General features: G+C 42.7%; 1 protein-coding gene across 1 annotated transcript; it reads right to left on the bottom strand.

Annotated features, from left to right (window-relative positions):
- Positions 1-457: 457 nt before the first annotated feature.
- Positions 458-20,056, bottom strand: LOC310988212 (protein-serine O-palmitoleoyltransferase porcupine-like). The gene is made up of 13 exons (XM_083974727.1): positions 19,828-20,056; positions 18,423-18,581; positions 18,101-18,293; positions 17,411-17,454; positions 17,096-17,277; positions 16,615-16,745; positions 12,916-13,041; positions 12,125-12,225; positions 9,464-9,540; positions 9,055-9,118; positions 7,596-7,681; positions 7,210-7,320; positions 458-1,016 (listed from the first exon to the last, which is right to left on the bottom strand). Exons 2-13 carry the CDS (start codon positions 18,556-18,558, stop codon positions 915-917), a joined length of 1,353 nt encoding a protein of 450 aa, XP_083830853.1. The 5' UTR covers positions 18,559-18,581; positions 19,828-20,056; the 3' UTR covers positions 458-914.
- Between the last annotated feature and the right edge of the window lie 313 nt (positions 20,057-20,369).

Below are 20,369 nucleotides of genomic sequence, written 5' to 3'. Positions count from 1 at the left end.
GACTTCGGTCCTGCTGTTTCCGTGTTGGGTGGAAAAACAGACACATTAATGATTGACCAGACACAGGTGAGAGGACAGGTGGGGTCCAAGTCCATCCACCAGGCCACAGATCCTTCATGTTACCAGATCCACCACATGTTGGACACTTTGCTCACGTTCCTCTGAGACCAGAGAAATAGTCTGTTTGTGTTGTTCACCAATTTCCTGCTCCATGCTTTGCACTCTTTGCTTTTGCACTCTCTATGAGAAAAGATTAGAATTATACACACACATTATAGGGTTCATTATGAATGTCAAAAATATTCAGTTGTTATTTTGAGACATGTTTATTGAGGTAGGTCATGAAACAAGAAAAAAAATATTATTGTGATGTGTGCAGCCTGGTCACGCTGTCACTTTGCTGATTATCTCAGGTTATGAGCCTGTTTACATCTAATAGAAAACACACACACACACACACACACACACACACACACACACACACACACACACACACACACACACACACACACACACACACACACACACACACACAGGTTCAGTTGTAACAGAAGAATCAATGTCGATACTTGAAACTGATAAAATGCTTTTGGACGTGCAACATGACAGCAGCAGTTCACATCTGTCCACACAGCTGGCTACAGGCTGAGTATAGCAGGAGGTTGAAAAAGTTGAGTAACACATTTAAATGCAGCTCAGGTCAACATGTCCTGGAATGATCCGTCGCTGCACAGGGCTCGTACAGTACCGATGTCCACTCATCTCCTCCTGAACCGATCACGGCTCTGATCGGGTCTATTGATCCCACAGGTCCTTCTGTCCTTCAGCAGAGCAGGTCCTCTTCCTTCAGTCCCATCAGGTCCACTGACACAAACCCACTGCGTCCACACCACGTCCTCCGTGTCTGCTCCGCCTCACTGGATCAGACAGTAGAAGAGCCAGCAGCCCAACACGAGCCAGTGGCTGGCCCAGCCCAGGTCCGACCACCTCTGGATGGTGTGGATGGCTGCGTAGCCCTGCAAACAGGAGAATCATTCACACACCTGGATCAAACAACTGACCAAGGTTAGAATAGTTTTGACTTCTTTTTCTCTAATTCAGTTAGTTTTAATTAGTTTTTAGAGTGGGTTTGCTAGTTTTAGTTAGTTTTAATTTTTTTTCTCCAAACGCTTAGTTTTTATTAGTTTTAGTGTTAGTTTTTTCATACTTTGGGTTATTTGTTAGTTGATTCAAAAAGATCAGAGCAAGTATTGTGTAATAAAACTCAAAATATACCATTTAACAAATGTGTTCAGTTACTGCAGTTTTTTGACATAGGTACCAGTGCAGTAATAGGCCTACAGTAGCCTACCTCGCATGTTGTATTGTATTTGACATAAAGTAGCATAAAGTGAACACAGCAAATGTTTTGGACATTTAAAGTGCACTTTTATCTGGCAGTGCACAGAGCCAGACAGCTGATAATATACTTCTCCACCTCAGCTTGATGCTGATGTGCTTAGCTTTTCTATGTTAACATTACAATGCCTTCTGTCCATAACAACTGGTTCAGGATGAGGCATTTGTATTAGAATAAAATTAAAAATAGGTGGAATAATATAAAATCTCACTCACTCACACACTGCCTCTGTCTTTCCTGTTCGAGCGTGTGTGTGTGTGTGTCTGTGGGGGGGGGGGGGGGGGGGTTCTCTCTCTCACACTCGCACGCACGCACACACAGTCTTTCTGCTCTCTGAGTGGGCAGCTTGTCTGTTCTTCTGAGCTCCCAGATGTTCACGGATCTGTATGGGCTGCTACATTTCAGTTCTCAACGGGCCTGTCAGGTCGACCTAATCGGTCACGCGGGCTTGGACCGAGTCTGGCCACGTCTGGTCCGGGCTTCAGCACGCGTCGGAACGCGTCTGGTTTAATCAATATGAGGATAAACATCGCACGCGATTTCAACCATAGAGTTCTGGAAGCATAACTTACCGATCCCGAGTGTCTTTCTAGGGACGTTTGGTCACGGGAAGTGGCAGACCGTGAGGTGCCGTGTGGTGCCAGCTCACGTACAGTTGCTGGAGTGAAATAGCTTGAATCGATTTCATATCAATCCGAAACTGACAAAGACGAAAACGAAGGGAATTTTATCTATAATTTCAGTACGTTTTAGTTAGTTTTGTAAATACACAATACAGTTTCAGTTATCGTTTTTTCATTTGTTTATAGTTTTTATTTATTTCAGTTAACGAAAATGTTTTTTCAATTCTAGTTTTCGTCATTTCGTTCGTTTTCGTTAACGATAATAACATTGCAACTGACAGCACTCACATCCATCAGTTCGCTGTGTCGCGTGTCGGTCTTTGTGTAACACATGACACAGAGACGTGAGTTGATGTTGTTTTAGCAGCAGCATCTGCAGGTGTGTGTGTGATTTTGTGTCTGGGAGAATCTGTGCTCGACAACCTGAAAGTAAAGTGTTGCTATGATGGGAGATAGTATAGTATTACTGTACTCCCCATGTGTTATTCTGCTGGACATTTGTGTTGAATTATGTCATATTAAGTACATGAATGTTTGAGTTATGGTCAAAAACATGCTGCGTGAGGTCAGTGTCATGTGTGTGAGGAGTCAGAGAGACGTGCACCCTGGTCCACAGCCGTCCTTACACTGCAGGCCTTGATGTCCAATTTCAATTTGTTACCTATATCTGATTTGTTTGACTGTCTATTGACATGTTGTATCAGAAGTCTGATATCTGCATTCACACCTGCTTTGCCTGCGTCAAACAACCCGCTGAAGAGGAGATAAAATAGTGTTTTTTGTTTTTTTTTTACGTCACATCACGTTATAATTCCATAATAATTCTAGACGAAGGTGAGTCTGGTGCTCAGAGTGTATATCCAACACGTCACTGTTTACAAAGTGAACATCTAGTCTGTCTAAATAAAGTTAGTGAAGTGGCTGTGTGGAGCGGAGCTGTGGTGAGATGAGCAGTGACAGTGAATCTGTGCCAGAGGTAGGGCTGGGCGATATATCGATATAAAAAATATATCGATATATTTTTTAATGGGATATGGATTTTGACCATATCGCATATATCGATATAGTTCAAATTTGCGCTGTGATCCTTGCTCCATTCAGGCTGCTGATCTGGAGCTCCCTGCACTGCTCGCCGCGCTCCGCTCCGTCCCTCCTCTAACTATTTTATTCATGCTTCAGACCGCTGCTTCACCAGCTGACCGAGAGGAACGCACGAGTCCACGTCGATCTCGTTGCCGTTAACGAGCCGAGCCGCGGCTCTAGAGGCTCAGTCAGCTGCTGTAGCACGGCTGTTAGCTGTTATTAGCCGTTAGCACGTCGTCCCCTGCAGCAGCGTCAGAGCTCCAGACCTCTGTGAGCCGCGGTGCTTTCACCAGATACAGCTCGTAAAAAGGTTTGTGGTCCAAACCGTGGGTCCGTGAGTGTCACGTGACGTTTCCATGACGACTGACCGGAAAAGACGTGGGGCACGTCACGTGACTCCAGGTTAAAAAAAAAAATCTCTGAGAAATAACAGAGACACAAGGCAGTTGTTGTTTTTTAGTTTTTAGTGCAGACAATTGATAGTTTTTTTTTATTTCAAGAGTGCCTTTCTATAAGACTCTGCTATAGCTGGTGTTTATGTTACAGAAATGTCTTAAATTATACATGATAATGACAATATTTTCAAATTTCCAGCCAACTTTTAACATTGATCTTAGAAGAGGCCTTATGGAATCACGCCTTCTAAAATCCATTACTCCATTACTTTGATTTCAAAAAAGGTACTCTTGTCAGGCAGTATTTATGTTTATATTTTGTTATTTGAGCAACTGAACATTTATTCATGAACCAGATGAAGAAACCTGTTTATTATTTATTCATTAGGGCCCGAGCGGCGACTGCAAGTCGCCCAGCGAAAGCCCTATTGTTATTGCTCTGTTTATTATTATTCTTTCATTCTTTTTCTCTCAAAAGGATCGCATTTTTGGAGGCTTCAACATGCCCCAAAACGCGTAAATTTTGGCATGCACATCAGGACTGGCGAAAAATTTGATATTTTAAAGTCGTTGGAAATGGGCGTGGCCAAATGGCTAAATAGCGCCCCCTAGAAAATTTCAAAACATCAGCCCCGCCTTTGTGTGTCACCTAGACGCATGAAATTTGGTGGGCTTATAGAACATGGCAAGACGCACAAAAAAGCCTCTTATGTCATGGTGAAATCACAACAGGAAGTCGGCCATTTTGATTTGAATTTTTGACCTGTTTGATCTATCTCCTCCTAGGGATTTTGTCCGATTGACTTCAAATTGGCTGGAGACCACCGAGATGCCACTCTGATCAAAAGTTGTGCTCCGCAGGTCTCTACGTCAAAGGGCGTGGCTTCTGGGGCCTTGAGGATTTTGGCGACTTTTCGTTTGCTCGCCATTTCACCTTCGAACAGCTCTCATGCCCACATACTTTATCTGATCAGCTTCAAACTTGCTAGACATGATGACGGCTCCGCCCTGAACGTCCCGATATATTAATTTCCTACGTCACTCATAGCGCCCCCCGGTGGTAACAGGAAGTGGCCAGGTTTTACCTTAACGTGTACAGATGGCACATAGTTCACCCCATCAACTTCATTCCACTTCTAAAACATGCAGACTAAGGTGGTGAAGCTACATCATGAACGCTGTGAAGCTACGAGTAATGGCGACCGTGTGGCGACGTGGCGACCATTCCTCGCCATGTAAATACGTTTGGCTTTTTGATGGCTTTATTGAACTCGTATCAACATGAAAATTGGTACACAGGTCCAGGGTCACGACCTCAAAGTCTCCATATGCTCATAGGCGATCTCACTCATGTTGCCCCCTAGTGGAAACAGGAAGTGCCATATTTTACATCAACATTGTCCGATTTCCACGAAACTTCTCATGTGTGATGAGGGACTGACCCTGAACACACCCGCACGCATCCCATTACTGCCCCCTTGTGGATGAACCATTAACTGCTCATAACTCCGTCATACTTTGTCCGATTCACTCCAAACTTCACATGAGTGATGAGGGGCCGCCCCTGAACGCACCCGCCCACAACTGCTTAGCGCCACCTGGTGGACGAACAAAACATTGCAGCCCCGGCATGCCTCAGGCCCCACGGTCGCATGGGTGAGCGAGGGCCCGTCATCGCCGCTTGCGGCTTTAATTTGATTTTGCAACTGTTCAGTGAAATAGCCGGTTTCAATAAAACTACCTGTGACTTGTCATATTTGGCTTTAATTTTGACTGAACATTTGCTCTCACTTTGCGGAAAAATATCGGGATATATATCGTATATCGATATTCAGACAAAATATATCGGGATATGACTTTTGGTCCATATCGCCCAGCCCTAGCCAGAGGATCAGATCCTCTTGGACACGTGTGTGTACAGTCAGTGTTTGTTTTTCTAATTCTAATCATTTCAGTTTTTGCCAGTAGACAAATGTGAAATCTGGTGCTTGTCTTGTGTGCTCTCTTTCACACTAGTGAGGAAAAAATCACAGGTCTACAGAGGTTCAGCGAAACATGTGGGCATGGGAATTAATATTATTATTGATGACGTACAACACGCATTGCCAGGACAGATCCCATCTGTCTGTTTAGACTACAGATATCTGATTTGTGTCAGATTTTCCACATGATGGGGGCCTGAATCCGATTCCATGTTAATTTTTTTCCCGTTTACACGTTCATGTTACAGATCTGGGGCCGTATTCACAAAGCCTTTTATCTTACCGCTAGGAGTGCTCCTAACTCGCACTAAAAGTTTTTACGTAGGAGTTTTTTCTTAAAAGCTATTCACAAAGCCGCTGAGACCTACTCTTACTAAGGATAAATCACTAAGAGCAAAGTAAGAGTGACGCCCCTGGTGACGCCCCGTTGCTATGGATTACGTCAATTCTCGTGCACGAATTCGAGGCGCTGAACACGGTGATTGGTTGTTGAGTGCCGGCGCCAGTCCGTCACCGTCACTACTCCTGTTTTATAGCGAAAATGTTATAGATGACCCAAAAAAAAAAAAAAAAAAGAACACCGACAAAAAGGCACTTTGGGCATCAATGGGCAAAGGGGCAGGTGCTCCAGCACCCCCCTCTGCAGCAATTCGCAGTCCTCCATACATTTGCCTGGTTGCAGCCATTTGCGATTCTTTGTGAATAGGTCTTACTGAGTTAGGAGTCCTCACCAGGACTTTTAAGCTCTCCCAGACTTAGGAGCTACTTTTAGGCATAAAATACTTTGTGAATTACTCTTATTTTAAAAAACTAGGAGTCCTAAATTTAAGACTGACACGCCCACTTTTTTTAGGAGTTGCTCCTAAATTCGGCCCTTAGGAGCTACTTTTAACCTTAAGATTCTTTGTGAATACGGCCCCAGATCTGTGCCACTAGAGAGGAAAATAATCGGAATTGGGCCACTTGGGCAACCATGTAGTCTAAAGACAGCCTTTAGCCCTATTCGCACGGGTTAGTATTACCTGGGGACGTCTGGTGATTTGTAAATTCCCCCCCACGTCTGTGTTTCTTGCGGTGCATTCGCACGGGATAAGTGAAATCTGTATTTTACTCAAATTTACTGACATGGCTCCGATATGACGTCAAAGCTGTGCAGCTGTGCGAAGCAAATGTAAATAAAATGTCAAAGCAGCAACGTGACTTCGCAACAGTGCAGTTGTCGCAATAACGGGCCGTCATGACATTTGTAGTAAAAAGCCGCATGTCAACATCCTCTGAAATTTCGCTCTTTTTATGTATCTGTTTCTTCAAATGGGTCTCCAGTACCGAGACGAGACTGTAGTTGCACCTAAAATGGTGTCAAAAATGCCGCTCATAATTTCCACCGCAGCCTCCATGTTTCAACCCGTACAGTCTGGTTTCAACTGGGGGAGAAGTAGAAAAAGGCGCGCAATAAAAACAAAAAATGCCCCTCAATTACTGAGATGCAGATTCGCACGGGACTAGTTTTACCACGGGACGTCGGTCTTTGGTGAAATATAGTAGGTCATCTGCGAGGGAATTTTTACTTTACAAATGACTGACATGGCGCATTCGCACGGGATCACAGACGTCCTCCGCAATTATTACAAATTACCAGAGGTCCCCAGGTAAAACTAATCCCGTGCGAATAGGGCTTCAGTGTCAGAGACACTTTTGGCCTTTCTTTTGGTTTGCATAGCTCTTACCTCTTCTACTTCCTGTTCATCCACTCCAGGGTCAAACATGGAGCCCAGGTAGGTGAGGTGGAAGATGGCCAGGACACTGAAGACCAGGTTGATCACCAGTACCCACCAGTCCTAAAGAGAACAACACAAAGAACAAGTCAAGTCGAACAGCCACAGGAACAGCTCCCTAACTCAGAGTGGAACAGAAATATCCCTCTTTCCTCAGTTTGGAGAGTTCATCAAGTCCAGGGTTAAACACATGTGGCCCAGTGACTATGACCTATTCACTGGTATCAGTATACAGGCCATAATACTGTACAACAGCAGGTGGCCAGTGTAAACATGCTGTTTTTTCATACTCAGCTGCATTAGCTCCAGATACGTTCAGACATTATATAATAAGATACCTTCTTGTGCCTGTGGCTGCAGCCAGAGTTACAAGGTCGTGACATGATACAGCAGCTGAAGATGGAGGCAAGTCTCTTCCTCAGAACTGAGGAGGAAAGACACAAAACAACAACATGGGAGTTTTCCTCAGTCACTTTGATGCAGTTCACACATCAGAAACACACAGAGGCCTTGAGGGTTCAACACACTGCAACACGCAGAGACACAGATGCACCATAAATGAAGTGATGGACTGTGTCCAGTGCTTCTTGACTTGAGAAGTGATGGAGATTATCACCTGTTCTAGAAATGATTGCAGGTGTGTAGCTACAGTTAGCTTAGCATTCGTCTATAGCCAGGCCCCCATAGAAACCCTTCAATTGTGCTGTTTTTGTAGCGTGTTTGTGTATTTGCAGGTTTTCTTGTGTTGCAGTGTGTTGAGCTCTCAGGGCCACCGTAGGAAACATCATCCTCACAACTCTTAATGCATTTCTAGGAACATTAACTCTGTAACTCATGCAAAAGCATCAAAACCCTGTTCACATGTGTTGAAAAACACTGCGTCACATAATAATTAAACCTTTTCACTTCAAATGCTCAGAAACATCAATGTACCACAGTTACCATAGTAACATTTTGAGAAGGATGACTACAGTATAGTCTGTTACAATGTTGCTTATTATTAGTGTTTTCTGTTTACATTTACGGTAAACCCCCTTCCCTTAAAGGAGAATTCCGGCCATTTTTAACCCCTAAATCGTTGTCCTGATGGTCACCCAGTGTTGGTTGGAGCAAAAAACGCCACTAAAATTGATGCAGGCAAACCAGAGTTACACCATGGCTACCCGGCGCTAGGGATAGCCACAACGCTAATCTATGGGGGCAATTCTCTCAACCACAACAAACACTCAGAAAACAATCAAATATCTATGGTACATGACTGGAATCCTTATGACACACCACTGAACTCATATAGTGTACAGTATAAACAGCATAATTTTTGTGTTTTAAACTAAACGGTTGGAGATATTTTGGACATTACCACTGCACTGCAAATAAACGGTGGAGCAGTGCAGTGGTGATGTCCAAAATATCTCCACCTGGTTTTGGCTAACTTCCTGTCAGCAGATGGAGTTAGCAGTCCCCGCCCTCGTCCCTACGTCACCACATTCACGCGCATCCCTTGGCTGCACACACAGAGAGGACCGCCCCTTTATGCCGTTCTCTCTCCTCATTGGATAAAGGTTGTAGGATACAAGGAAAGTTTTCTCCTCGGCTTACAGCAGAGCAGAGTGACTGACAGACCCGTGTTTCAGACCAAACACTCTATAGAAGTGATTGCTGTCGGAAGATAGAACTATTTAAGACTTATATTAACACAAACATTCCGCTTGCTTCTGCTTTAAGTCCCTATTGGTACATGAGTGTGAAGCTCCACAGTAAAATACTTTCATGTAGAAGCAGAAAGGTTGTTCATACCATGTTCAACGTATGTGATGAATCCCAGAGACAGCAGAACAGCCCCCAGGTGAAAGCTCAGACCCTGAACAAAACAAACAGCACATTTAGTTCAACTAGGGAGGCATTTGTTTTTACTGATGTGATGATAATGACCTGCAGTGTTTCCCTCAATGTTTACAAAAGACATGTCAACCAGTGATTTAGCTGCTCCTCTCATGTTCATCCTGACAATTATGTGTCAATAAACAAGAATGACACCTGTAACCATAGACAACAACAATCAATGTGTCCACAGTAAAATGAACGAGAACTGTAATGTGTTACTATCTTACTGTTGAATACAACTCACAAACACCCAAAGACTGAACTGTGACTGAATGTAAAATGTGGATTTATTGTGTGAACAGAGGAGTGTGATGTCACTGACGTGCAGTAAGGCGCTGGCTGTGTACGTGACCAGGATGGCTGCAAACGTCCCCAGTTTCATGGCATTTTTAAACACATCTGTAAACACAGTAAACATATAAAACACATGTGTCTCATCAAACAGTGAGGTCAGACCTTAAAGGGATGGTTCGACATTTTGGCAAATTGGCCCATTGCCATAATCCCTATAGTCATAACAGTAGGTTTGTTACCTTTATTTGTCGGTGCAAGCTGTTTTTAGAACGGTGGAGCAGAGCCGTGAGCTGCTCAAAGTTACGCTACGGAGGCTCATGGGATTTCTTGGTTTCCCTCATCAAACTCATCAAATACACAATCCAACAACTCCACAACGCTCTGGTGGACAAGTTGTGACCTGCACATTCACCACACTATGAAATAATAATGGAACGTTATGAGACAGAGTTGTTTTAGAGATAAATGCAGAGACTGCTTGGTGAAAAACTGCTCCACATCATCTATAGGGATTATAGCAATGGGCCAATTTGCCAAAATGTTGAACTATCCCTTTAAACTACATGTTGCCATGCAGCCAAGCAGGGCTGAACCTAATTATCATTAACAGGTACTGTAACATGCTGAAAAGATTATCCTAACTGTACATAATCACTGCTCAAAATGTCCCACTCAACAGTGACACAGTCCAGTCATTAAAACCTGACAACTAGAAGCTTTATGTTCTATCGTCTGTGTAGCCAAAAACACGAGGCATCACCTTCTGTGGACGACAGACAGTTGTCCTAGAGACGTCTCGTGTAGAATAGATGTTTCCAGTGTTTCAGAATCCATTATTCTAAAAAGGTAAATGTTCAGTGTCTCAGCTTTGTTCATCACACTTGCAAATTATCGATTAATTCATTAATCGATAGTTGATAGACCTTATCGATCGATGACTGATTAACTGATAAGCGGTGATTTTCCTGAGAACCTAAATTTAAAGGGAAAATTTAAGCTGAACATTCCTTATACAGGACTTTACACTAGCATTTGTTAGTTGATTTTTAGAGCACAGCACAATGAAAAATGTTTATGTAACACTTTATTTAACCTTTAAATAACGTTGAGGGTCCAATGTGACCCATTTTTATATTTAGGAACAGTAATAACACCCTAAACATTTTTCCTCTGACTTTAAGTTTAGTTTAGTTTAAAGGGATAGTTCACCTAAAATTCAAATTTCACTCATTATCTACTCCCCCTCATGTGGACTAAGGGCTGGGAGAAGTTTGTCCTCCGTGGCTTCTCTGAGTTCCAGCGGGGCTCCGTGCAGCACTGCATGTCCATATGACGGTTGCGAACGGAGCTCACTTTTCTTCGTCCAGAAAGACACAACAAAAAACATCCAAATACCTCCATGCTGCTCGTCTGTAATGTCCCTCTTGTATTGAAGCCCCGACATGAGAAATTGTTCCGAAAAAAATTAAATAAGTACATGTTTTAAGCTTGTTTGTAGCGGAAGCTCCCAGTGTTGCTCTGCCAGAATCTCGCGCGATTTGCGGAGCCGTGAACTGGGTGTCAATGCAAATCGCAGGAGATTTGGACGGACCAGGAAGAGCAGTGCTGGGAGCTTCCGCTACAAACAAGCTTAAAACATAGACTTATTTAATTTGTTTTGGAACAATTTCTCATGTTGGGGCTTCAATAGAAGAGGGACATTACAGACGAGCACTATGGAGGTATTTGGATGGTTTTTGGTGTGTCTTTCTGGACAAAGAAAAGTGAGCTCCGTTCTCAACCGTCATATGGACATGCAGTGCTGCACGGAGCCCCGCTGGAACTCAGAGAAGACCCGGAGGACTCTGAAACTTCTCCCAGCCCTTAGTCCACATGAGGGTGAGTAGATAATGAGTGAAATTTGAATTTTGGGTGAACTATCCCTTTAAGTTTATTCATGGCCACATTAGGTGAAATTATTAACTTTACCGATATCCATCTGATGATCTGACTGCTGCGAGCGCTCTACTTCTTTCGGTGGTGACTGTATATAAAAGTAAAATATATAGGCTATAGTCTAATATATGATGAGCTCCTGACGCTCGGCTCAACAGCTGAGCAGCGTATTCCCTCAGCTGAACATCTGTAGTTGGAGACGCTCAGAGAGAAAGTCAACAAAACAGCAGCAGATCAGCTGATCTCTCCCTCCGTACAAACGCTCCGTTCTGATCCAGCTCCACTGGACTTTCAAAGTAAAGGTGATGCAGCTGTAAATGAGTTAAATAGTGAAACAGCGGCGCTTTTATAGCCGATTTTATGATTAAACTCTGAACATAACCTGGTCGGGACCAGGCATCGGGTGGATTTGAGCTGCGTTCAGGCTAACTCCTCAGGCAGTGATCAGTGTCGGCGGCTTTTTAACTCATTACTCACTGGTCGGCGGCGTTTTAGGGATGGTACAGAGTCCCGTAGGCTATAGCTACAACTAGGTAACAGTGTTGTTGTCTCTTTACACCTCCTCTGTCCCTTGTGTGATCAGTGCGCTGCACACATTTACACAGAGATCCGTTACATTATGTCGGCTTTGCTTGTTTACATTTCACAGAAAAACTCCCATTGAAAAGGATCGATTAATTGCAATTCATTTCATTTAATCTATTAAATTCTTATCGACAATTAATCGATAGTCGAATAGTCTAATCACACTCACAGGTTTTGAGCCATTGGGACATGGGGATGTTCCAGGACGTCACCACCTGCACCATGGAGCGAGGCATCTCCACACTTAGAGGCTTCACCACACTCATATCCCTGCGCACACACACACACACACGCATCATGAATTAGTGTGACAGCTGGCTGATGATTGGTTAACTTTGTTTTGACAAAGGGAGCCAATTAAACACCTGACCCATCGTGTTTTTCAAATGACCTTCACTGTGGGCAGTATATAACTACGGTGGCACCTGGGAGCTCAAAAAACTTTGTGTTTCAGGAGACTGTGATGGACTGTGTGGTGCTCTTTTGTTCAGTGCTTCTTGACTTTGGGAGTTGTGAAGAAGGCCACCTGTTAGTGGTGTCTGACAAAGAGCTTTGTCTGTTTTATTAGAACAACAATATTGCATGATTAAAAATATTAATGCAAATATATACCGTTAACTAAACTTAGCCAGATCTGTCACTTCTCTAGTGAGTTTTTGCAGAGGGCGCTGTCAAATCCATGCAGTCATTTTCTGCATTTGTGTTTCTGAATGTGTTTTGAGCTCTCAGGGCCACCGTACACAACTCCTGAACCTCCATCATTTTACATGTTTTTTCTTCTTTTACACTCAATGTTCTCTTCAGTTCTGTGTGGTCTCGTCTGTTTGTCTTAAATCAAAGAAAAGAATCACAGCCTGAAACAAAATCTAAATTTGTCATTTGCCCAGAGTTGTGCTTACACCTGCATACATGTGTTGTTCTCATCGTCATCACAGGTGTACAACAACAGTCTGAACGTACCACCTGATGTGTTCCTTCTCCTCGGTGAAGCCGGCTCCAGCCAGCATGCTGGTGCCTTCGCTCAGGTGACCCACAAAGTAGTTACTGAAGTGGAAGGACACTGCGTTCTCATAGGCACGCAGCCACCTGCACAACACAGCACATCAAGGACACACACGTGATGACACCGTCTGCTTCAACACAAGTCCTCAGTGGTGTTGTACTCAGGCCTCCTAAGAAGTAACTATTAGCATGTAAAGCACATTGTAACTGTGTTAAAATTGATAGTTATCATTATAACTATTAAAAACATTAGTTAAAAGGGACAAGGAGGAGTTTTGGAAAAGCGAAGTGTTTTCACACTACATTTATGAGCCTCCGCGCACCATGAAATTCTTTGACCGGCGCAAGACAGACTCATGTTTTCATTCATCAAGAATTAAAGTCAGAGGTTGGAAGACGATCAGATTCTGTCGTAGTTCCGACCATAAACGGCGATTCGGCGGCGTTATTCTCATGACTCGCCACGAAACCGAAAGTAAAGAAACGCTGGTCGGCTCGACCAGCATTTCCACCACCACTAATAATAACAAAATAATGATAGAGACAAAACGATATATTTATCGAAAATGGACCCATTAACAAGTGGTAACGTAGATTCATCCACATTAACGTGAGACTTTTTTTTATAACCAAATAGAAACTCCTTGTTGTCCCTTTAAGCACTATTCCTAAGTAAATATTGTTAGTACTTAATTCCTAAACACAGTTGTAAATGTTTAACTATGGATTAATGAGCTCATCTATAATGTGTTAAATTTAGGGCCGGGACTTTAACGCGTTAATTACGATTAATTAATTACACAAAAATTAACGCGTTAAAAAAAATTAACGCATTTTATTCGCACTTATTAAAAAAAATTTGAATTTTTTTTTTTCTGACGTGTGTCTACGTGCGGTGCGCCCGCACGCGAGAGAGGCGGCAGTTTGAGAGGCTGACTGGCAGAGATGAGAGCTGGTGAAACGCTAGCATGGTTATTTAAAACACCATCTCTGATCTCTGCCTGCACATAGATACACAGACACGGGCGCACGCTAAATGCGCTATATAGCGCTAATTGCTCAGCTGCAGCGCTATATCTATGACCTGTCACTGTCACAGGTGCATCTCATCTCATTATGATAGGACTTCATTCACCCTCAGAGCTGTCTGTCTTCAGACTGTCCTGACCTGTCCCTGAACATCACACAGGGACAACATGGAGCTGCCTGAGTGATTGGTTACTGAGTTTTATTGATGTTTACATCAGGCTGAGTTCAACAAATCAGTTTATGCTACTGTGATTTAAGTAGCCTAGTTAAATACTACAGTAATCATCATAGTGTATTGGAAGGAAAGACCATTTAATCTGTATGTATCAAATATCGATTAATGAATTAAGTCTGTTGGTCTTGGTTAAGTACCACCTTGAATGCTTAAGCTTATGTATTCAGTCATTCAATGGTATACTAAAATCCATGTGAAAAAAAATGCTTCTCACTGTTCTCAGGTCAAATATTTATATGCGATTAAAATGCGATTAATTAATTACAAAGCCTCTAATTAATTCGATTAATTTTTTTAATCGAGTCCCGGCCCTAGTTAAATTAGTTAATAAATTACGAATTCATCATTTATAAATCAAGTATCATATCACTGACAAACCAGTTATTCAGGAGATGTCAGTGGTTCATTGGATCATTGATAAAATGTCAGTAAATGATTTACAAACTATTAGGCTATGCACTTTTACATACAATGACTTAGCCCTGCACTAATGGTCAGTGAATGTGTTTATATATGTTTTATTATTGATGATCTTATTAATCCTGAGATAAACAATTGTAACTGTGTTGATTACAGAGTGATTATTTCAGTGTAGGAGGAATCTTTATAAATAATGACCCATGTATTTAAGAATGCTTTACTAATGCTTAACAGTGTAGTCACTACAGTGTTCGTGTCATTATTTCATCTGCTCTTTAATGATAAAGCCCTGCCATCAGCAACAGAAAAGAACTGACAGAATACAAAACCACTGGTATGGTCCTTTCAGTTCCACACTAGGTCACAACATGATACCTGTACCATCTCCATGACAACAAGAAAACCAGGAGATGTGTTCAGAGAGTTGTATCTGAGTTGCACATGGTGGATTATTGTAGCATTGTTATCACTGATGCTGTAGTAGTGTCTGTTGTTCAGATATTAACCGTCTCCTGTACTGGTCTCAATGTAAACAGGAGGAAGCTGCTACATCTAACTCAGAAAACCAGCCTTACCTTTGTCAAATGTGTCTTGGAAGCAGTAAGAGAAAGACAGACAGTCTGATCGCAAACCAGTGGACTGTGACAAGGTGTTGTCCTGTACAGGCAAGACTTGTTAAAGGAGAATTCTGGTCATTTTTGACCCCTAAATCGTTGTCCTGAGTGTTGGGGGGAGCAAAAAACGTCACTAAAATTGATGCGGGCAGTTGGAGAGGGTGTGGAGTGGTTGGCGACCACTCACACATATTTTGGGATTGCCCAGTGATGCTTCCTTTTTGGAAGGGGGTAAAGAACGAGATAGATAAAGTTCTGGGAATTAATATACCATTTATCCCAAGTCAGTTTCTTTTCGATCTAACTCCTGAAGGCATGTACACTAGAGACCAAAAGCACTTGTTACATATACTCTTGATGACTGCTAGGAAAATGGTGACAATAAAATGGATGAATCCACAGCCACCTACAGTGGCACAGTGGAAACAGAAGCTGAGGGAGGTGTATGGAATGGAGGCTTTAACTGCTAAATTACAATTAAGGTCTGATGTTTTTGTGAGGAGGTGGCTACCTATAGCAAGATACCTCTCTAACTGAGGGGAACCCCACAGTATGCTGGAATGTCTGTCCACTTATTTATTTATTTATTTATTTATTTATTTATTTATTTATGTATTTATTATTTTTCATTCATGTGTATTATTAAGCTTTCTGGGCCCAAAAGGTTTTTTTTTTTGTTTTTTTTTTTCTTGTCTTTAGCACTGTCATACATAATTTGTGATGTTGTCAAGGAATGTTTGTGTTTCTCTTTAATAAAAATAAAGTAAAAAAAAAAAAAAAAATTGATGCGGGCAAACCGGAGTTACACCATGGCTAGACGGAGCTAGGGATAGCCACAATGCTAAAGTATGGGGGCAATTCTTTCAACCACAACAAACATTTAAAAAACAATCAAACATCTATGGTACATGACTGGAATCCTTATGACACCACTGAACTCAAACTGTACAGTTATACTGAGTTTAAACAGTATAAACTTTGTGTTTCTGCATGTAATCACTCACCTCAGACAGCTGTTTCAGAGTTAGGCTACTTGAGGCGAGTGGCTACATGCAAAAACACAAAGTTTATACTGTTTATATGAGTTCAGTGGTGTGTCATAAGGATTCCAGTTATGTACCATAGATGTTGATTGTTTTTTGAGTGTTTGTTGTGGTTGAAAATACTTTACCATACTTTAGCGATGTCTCTTTCCCTAGTGCAGTCTAGCCATGGTGTAACTCCGGTTTGCCTGCATCAATTTTAGTCGCGTTTTTTGCTCCCCCCAACACTGGCTGACCATCGGGATTTAGGGGTCAAAAATGACCGGAATTCTCCTTTAAGTTGCAGGATGCAGATTTAAATCAAACTTTGACTTACTTGTCTGTGACTGTGTTTCCATAGATGGGGATGAACAGCGGGAAGAGGTAAGGGGCGATGCAGGTGGAGACCAGCAGGCAGAGCTGACTCTTCAGGAGACTGATGGAGGAGTTCCACAGCCAAGACCAGGTCTGATGAACAAACCAACTCAGTAGGCAAGGCAAGGCAAGGCAAGGCAATTTTATTTGTATAGCCCGTTTTTACCAACAGTTTGTCTCAAAGGCTTCACATGACATCATAACAACATCCTCTGTCCTTAGACCCTCACATCCACTGAGGAAAAACTCCATGGAAACCCTTTTAACAGGGAAAACCCGGAGAAAGCTCAGGGTGAGCAACAGAGGAGGGATCCCTCACCCAGGACGGACAGACGTGACAAAGATGTTGTTACAGACAAGAAAACTGTTTACAACAGAGAATGTGATACAACTGGGGCACAACACGGGAAGGACAGGTGGAGCTATGAATATCAAGAACTCACCAGTTTCCTGCCTTCAGTGGCGTTCTTATAGCTGGAGAAGCTGATCCAAGGACCAAACACAACCGTACCCACAAAGAGAACGTAGCCCAGGAACTCAGCTGGGGAGGGCAGGCCTCCCACTGCTGCTCTGTCCAGGTCAAAGGCCAGAGAGATGGCCTTCATGGCCACCACCATCTGAGAGCCTGACACACACACACAATAAATAAAAAAGAAATAATGCTTTCCCAAGCACCTTATCATATCTGCAACCTGAACTGTAAAATCAGGGAGAGGACCTAACACAAATAAAGAAAACTAGTATGATGGAATATTTACCTCTTATTTTATGCCAGGTCACCATGTCAATTAAATGTAACTCTCTGAAATGAAGAGGTATGTAGATGATGTTACAAGACTTAAACTCTACACCAGAAACTACAAGGATTGCTTCATTACTTACTGAGGAAACAGTGAAACTACTCAAAGGATTGTAAACTAACAGTCATTCAACAACGTTCAAGAAAATCAGATGGTATGTTGGTCCGGATTTCTGTGGCTGTGTCACTGTGATGAAAGTAGGGATGACATTTTTCACCATCTAACATTATGGTACGCACGACAGATGGAGTATGTAATTAGGGCCGCAACAACTAATCGATTAATCAAACAATAATCAATTATTAAATTAATCGTCAACTATTTTGATAATCTAATAATCATTTGAGTAGTTTTTTAAAGAAAAAAAGTCCAAATTCTCTGATTCCAGCTTCTTAAATGTGAATATTTCTGGTTTCTTTGTTCCTTTATGACAATAAACTGAGTCTCTCTTTGGTTTGTGGACAAAACAAGACATTTGAGGACGTCATCTGGTGGTTTGAGAAACACTGATTGATATTTTTCAACAATTTTTAACATTTTATTGACCAAACAACTAATCGATTAATCGTTTAAATAATCGACAGACTAATCGATAATTAAAATAATCCTTAGTTGCAGCCCTCTATATGTAATATGTGTTTTTTTTACCCAACAAGCAGGTAGACGAGGATGATGGCCGAGAGGAAGAGGCCTTTGGTGTTGGAGTGGCGACTGAGCAGCAGAACCAGGTAACAGACAGCGCTGAGCAGCAGCACCCACAACATGTGCAACTCAAAGAACAGGTAGAGGCTGTACATCCCAGTCAACATCGACACCACATGCTTCAGGGTGGACACGCCTCCTGGGGAAAACAAGCAGGACAAAAATTTAAGTGTGGTCTCAAGTCCAACAGCTTTACTGCATTAATCTGGTTGATAGTGGGTCAACATCCAAATGTTCCAGTTCAGACGAGGCTTTCTGTCCAGCTCACCCAGTCTGAAGCAGAGTCTGCAGACCAGGCAGAGCAGCAGCAGCCTCCACACCTGCTGGACACCCTGCTGGACCGTGATGAGACCACAGCTCTCGGCCAGCTGTTGCCAAACCATCAACCTGCTGGACATGTCCATCCTGCAGCTGGATTGTACCACACCTTTCATCAATAAGGACATGAAACAAGAGTTAGACAGGCAGATCTATGAATGCACCTGAAGGGCCTCTGCTTCATGGAAACACTGATTTACATATCAGCCTATGTCACAACATTGTGTAGCCTACTGATCTTTAGATAATACCAGTATAACCTACTGATTATTAAAGCAGAAGTAAGCGATCCGGTCGTTTTGGCTAACTTCTTGTCAACCGATGGAGTTAGCAGCCCCCGCCCTCGTCATGGATCTATTGGTCCTCGTCCCTACATCACCACATTCACGCGCGTCCCTTGGCTGCAGACATGCCGTTCTCTCTCCTCATTGGATAAAGGTTGTACTAGGATACAAGGAAGTATACAAGAAGTTTTCTCCTGGGCTTACAGCAGAGCAGAGTGACTGACAGACCCGTGTTTCAGACCAAACACTCTATAGAAGTGATTGCTGTCGGAAGATACAACTATTTAAGACTTATATTAACAAAAACATTCCGCTTACTTCTGCTTTAATAAGCTGGTCATCTATGACTTGATTTTACTGAAATGAGAAAAACCATCAACAAAGAACCTGGAGCTGAACATGAATCAACGTGTCAACCATCCGCACACTAGATAACGGCGTTACTTTTTTCAGTAACGAGTAATCAAATAAGTTAACGTTACGGTTTCCCCTTATATTGCCGTTACCGTTAGCCTACGGACAATAAAATGCACCACTGCTTGACTGAAGAAGTCCCGTCACAAAATAATACACCCGTTAAAGTGTAACCTACATTCTACACACGTTTTTTCAGTCCATCAAGTCGGAAAACAGACATCAACAACTGGAACGAGTTGGTTAGTTCCAGATAAACGGAAGGTTATGTCTTTATGTGTGTGGTAACTTAGGCTTTAGGGGTTTGGGGGGCGGGTCCAAGTACATTTTAACATTGTTTTATTGTTTTAAGTGACGCAATAGTTACTTTTCCTGGTAATTACTTACTTTTATAATGTAGTAATTCAGTTACCAACCCCGTTACTGTTTGTAGGTAAGTAACTAGTAACTATAACTAATTACCTTTTTAAAAAAGTAACGTGCCCAACACTGCTCCCAACATGCTGCTGTGGGACCTCCCACCTGGCTACAACAGTAAACCAACAGACAACTTTAAGCTAGCTCTGACTGCACCGTCACACTGGCGCGAGCTGCTCGAGCTGCAGCAGTTTCAAGCCAGAGAAGAGAAGAGAAGTGGCTCGGGCTCGCTAACTTTACCGTTCACTTCTTGAAGTGAGATGTGGCGGTGCCTGTCCTGTCGGTTCTGGTTCAGCCGCTGTCTCAACCCAGCCGAGCCGAGCCGAGCCGAGCCGAGCCCTTTAGCTAGTTAGCACAAGGCTAGCCTGGTGCTGTGGAGTGCCAGCAGGCAGCAGGTCCAGACGGGACAGACAGAGACCTCAGCGCCTGCAAAGTTAACAATGGAGCAGGCATCAAACAGCTTCTTCTACCCCTGTCTCTGTGTCTGATCCCCCCCCTTCTTTTCTCCCCTTCTTCTTCGCTTTCCCCTTTATGACATAGGTATTGCAACCACACGGAGCACTGTCGCCCCCCTCTGTTCCACCTTCCTTGGTTTTGTTTTAGGAAAATAAGATTATGTTTCAAAATATTATTACCAGGAATAGTTGAAAAAAAAAAAAAGGTTGTTAATCCACACCCTTCTTCTTCTTGTAGGTAGGCTTGGTCAACCAGTCTATGCGGTCAACAGACAGATACCATCAAACATCCCATCATTTGGTTTTCCATTTGGTTGGTACAGTAGT

This window comes from Trachurus trachurus (assembly GCF_905171665.1).
Source record: "Trachurus trachurus genome assembly, chromosome: 7".
Lineage (NCBI taxonomy): Eukaryota > Metazoa > Chordata > Actinopteri > Carangiformes > Carangidae > Trachurus > Trachurus trachurus.
Note: the sequence above shows the minus strand (reverse complement) of the source record. Positions and strands in the feature narration are given on the sequence as shown.

Excerpts from the sequence above, each read along its gene's own strand:
- LOC310988212 (XM_083974727.1), bottom strand. The coding sequence starts at position 18,558 with ATGGACATGTCCAGCAGGTTGATGGTTTGGCAACAGCTGGCCGAGAGC. Across the intron at positions 18,294-18,422 it reads CAGACTCTGCTTCAGACTGG|GAGGCGTGTCCACCCTGAAG; the intron begins GTGAGCTGGACA and ends TGTTTTCCCCAG. Across the intron at positions 17,455-18,100 it reads CTCGTCTACCTGCTTGTTGG|AGAGTTACATTTAATTGACA; the intron begins GTAAAAAAAACA and ends TCTTCATTTCAG.